Source organism: Morone saxatilis, unplaced genomic scaffold (genome assembly GCF_004916995.1).
Source record: "Morone saxatilis isolate NCDOM2014 unplaced genomic scaffold, NCSU_SB_2.0 Contig2, whole genome shotgun sequence".
NCBI classification, from domain to species: domain Eukaryota; kingdom Metazoa; phylum Chordata; class Actinopteri; family Moronidae; genus Morone; species Morone saxatilis.
The window spans coordinates 1,925,463-1,928,912 of record NW_023339762.1 but is presented as its reverse complement, the minus strand read 5'-3'; the positions used below and the strand labels follow the sequence as shown (position 1 = coordinate 1,928,912).

General features: G+C 39.4%; 1 protein-coding gene across 1 annotated transcript in view; it reads left to right on the top strand.

The window, feature by feature from the left end:
* Nucleotides 1-3,438, top strand: part of sntb2 (syntrophin, beta 2) — a gene marked incomplete in the record, with an annotated part of 27,868 nt that extends 24,430 nt beyond the window's left edge. Inside the window, 1 exon segment of the mRNA XM_035665488.1 lies at nt 1,527-3,438. Coding sequence (XP_035521381.1) covers nt 1,527-1,619 — 93 coding nt within the window.
* Nucleotides 3,439-3,450: the final 12 nt, after the last annotated feature.

The following is a 3,450-nucleotide window of genomic DNA, read 5'->3' as shown; positions in this document are numbered from 1 at the left end:
GTGATCCGTCATTTCTGGTTTTCATTTTTATTATTTTTTTTTGGGCGACAACACAGATTAGCGACTGCTTTTCTGCCGACGGTCGGCCGTCCGGTTGGTGTGCGGAGGCCTTTAGAGGAAAACTGTAGTAAACTGTAGTCAGTTCAGCAGGAGACCAAAGCTCTGCTCCACTGCAGCAGGAAAATTGGCTGCGGTGAAAACAGTAGTATCCCATTAAAGCTGACCAGCTACCCGTCATGAACCTGAGACACTTCATCATGAACCCTGCATCAATAAAAACTGAAATTCAATGTGTCAATACAATATGACAGTTTATGAGCAAGTATTGCCCTGTACTGTCAAGAAACCCCCTAGAAAATGTCCTGGAAATGTCCTGGAAAATGATTTCTTAAAAAGAGTGGGAACCTTGAACAAGTTACAAGCTATGTCAGAGTGACTGAACAACAGCACATCTCAGTTATTAAGGTACACGATTTCCTAATCTCTGTTGAGTCACAAAAGATTGCAGTAAAAGGAACCACAGACACTAAAGAACCATAAATTGACCTTGAAACCTTTTGTCCAAACAACATGCTGACACCAGCAGACTATCAGGACCGATGTACCTCGCAGACGTGCAACTAATCATTTCTTTCACTGGCCTCATACACTGTGTCATCGCATTATCCTTAAAATGGTGGAGATTTGCTACCACCTAAGCATAACCCTAGCATTAAGAAGAGCTGAAACAATTAGCCCATTAATCAATTAGTCAATCAGCAGAAAATAACAAATTTTATAATTGTTTAATCGTTTCAGTGCTTTCTCTTGCAGCCTCTTACTTTCTCTTGTTCCAACTTTTTAAATTAAAGGCATTTCTCTGTTTTATCTCATTGTAGATTGAATATGAGTTGCTCGGACAAAATAAGTCACTTAAAGATGATTTGAGCTTTTTTATTCAAACTAAAAACAAAATAATTCTTTGATTAATAGAAAAAATAATGAGCAGATTACTCACTAATGAAACTTTGAAACCCTAGATCAGAGTCCCTATGTGTAGAATTTTTATTGATTACAGCATCTTTCCAGTTATTGTCCATGTCAGTTGCGCGTACCCCCATTTGAGACACAATGGTCAAGAGGACTGTTACTTCATTTTCTCTGGAAAACTGCTAATAACTGCTGTTGCAATAAACACTACAGACTGGAATAAAAACAGCTGATAGTATAATGAAGTGACTGTACATATAATCTACTAATATTCAAGGTGAGGAGATTTCACATGTAAGCTAATATACTGTAAATTATCTGCATTATCTGCAAATGCAAGGGGGTTAAATATCAGGTTTTTTTGCATACAATTCAATTCAATTTTATTNNTCATAACAGAAGTTATCTCGGGACCCTTTTCAAATAGAGCAGGTCTAGACCGAACTCCTTAAAATTATTTAGAGACCCAACAGTTCCTCATCCTCATCTCTCTCTTCCTGTTCCATCTTCCCTGCTGTTTCTCCTTGCATACCTCACTTCCTCCCTTCATCCTCCAGGTGTTTGACCTCCACTCGGGTCCAAAGCCGGTAGTGTTCGTGCTCCACTCCTTCCTGTCAGCCAAGCTCACTCGTATGGGCCTGCTGACGTGAAACAACTAACAGCAGCAGCGCTCGAGAGGACGGGCCTGGGCACAACAAGCAGGGTGGAAGACGCTCCCAAAATGTCCATTGTGGGGGTTGATTTTTTTATTTTATTTTATTTTATTTTATTCTCCATTCACAGCTGAAGTTAGGCCTGAGGTGGCACTGCAGGGGACATTTGAACCCAGGATTGTTGATTGTCTTAAAAACGTGCCTTCTCTTCCAACTTTCTCCTCAACCTCTTGCAGTCATTTGTATTGCAAGGTCAGGTAAAAGGAAGTGGCACTTTGCTTGAAGTCAAGCCGTACCATTGCATGTGATAATGTATTAAATTTGATTATGATTATCTGATACAGTGTAAAAACAAATTAAGATGCTGTGATGTGCTTATGAGATTCCATTACCAGTGCACTCCAAGCAAAGTGTTACTGATATATATTAAGGAACGGAAGGATTTTTTTTAGACAATTAATACACAGCCAAGCACAGATCCGTAAATGCTCCCTGTTTTAACTCAATGCCTATCATTCCATGACAGCCTTCCAATGTATCTTTTTAACGTATTTGTCTGTGTTTGTGTGGACGTGTGAGTGAAAGGAGCTGTTTTAGAGTCAGAGTGCAGTCCACTGAGCGGAGAATGTGTGTGTGTGTGTGTGTGTGTGTCTATACTACACGCTTTTGTTGGCTTGATAGTGTGCCTGCTGTCTGACAGACTCACCTTTTAGCACGTTATCCCAAACTACTGTTGTCATCAGGATCGCCAACTGTGCCTTTTTACATGTAGTCGAAGACACTCTTTGTAATGTTTTTTTATTTTTATTTCACACAATAAGAGAGTTTCAAGCTTTCGACGTTCGCGAGCAATAGTATTACTCTTATAGTGTAAACCATGTTACTTTGTTTTTCTGTCGTCTGTTTTTATAAGTGTATATCTGATGATAGCATGACTCCCTGACATTGAACTCCGTATCAGATGATGACATGACCGTGTGTTACCCCCCCCCCACTTTACTGACCTACACTACCACGTCGTCTCAATGTCGCTATCATCACATTCCAATTTGCTTGAGATTACGTGTCTCTTGTTACTGTTCCTACAGCAGCATTTTTTGGGGGGGCTAAGGACTGTTTAACAGGCTTGTTTCAAGGTGGGCCATCAAATGACAGAGGTACCAGTGTATTTTCATAATCTGGTAAAAGACGCTGTACCTCATATCCTGCAGTAGAGAAATTACTGCACACTTGTCTTACAGCTTATTACAGTCTTTTTTTGCCGCTTTAGTCTCAAAAAGCCTTCAAAAGTTTGGGAAAAGAATCTTCACTCGTCCTCTTAATAGCTTTCTTTTGGAGCTTTCAGCCTTGTCTTTGCTGAGTTGCCATGGAGATAGCTCAGCTGTCATCACGTGAGCCTAAGTATGGAACTTAACTCATCGCATCACAATAGGTGTTCGTACATTATATAAGAGTATATAGTATATCGTACAGTTATTGCTCTGAATAGTTTTTGGTCTGGGACTGTATTTTGAAAAAACTTTAAATAATCACACTTTACACACTTACTATCTTAACTTAACTAAAAAGCCTGAGGAGTAAACAGCTACTTGCTGAGTGTGAGAATTAATATTGCATTTAGGTGAGATATATCACAGAAAACAAAATAAAGAAAACTTAACACCACACAGAATAAATGCTAGCCATATTCTTGTTGCAAGAAAAAATGCAAATGCAAATAGTAGGCTAAAAGTACCCTATTCTAAATAATACATGTTGCTAACATGTTATTTATCACGACCAGTTATGTAACTCATTCCAAAACGTGTCTCTGCACCCCCCCCCCCCC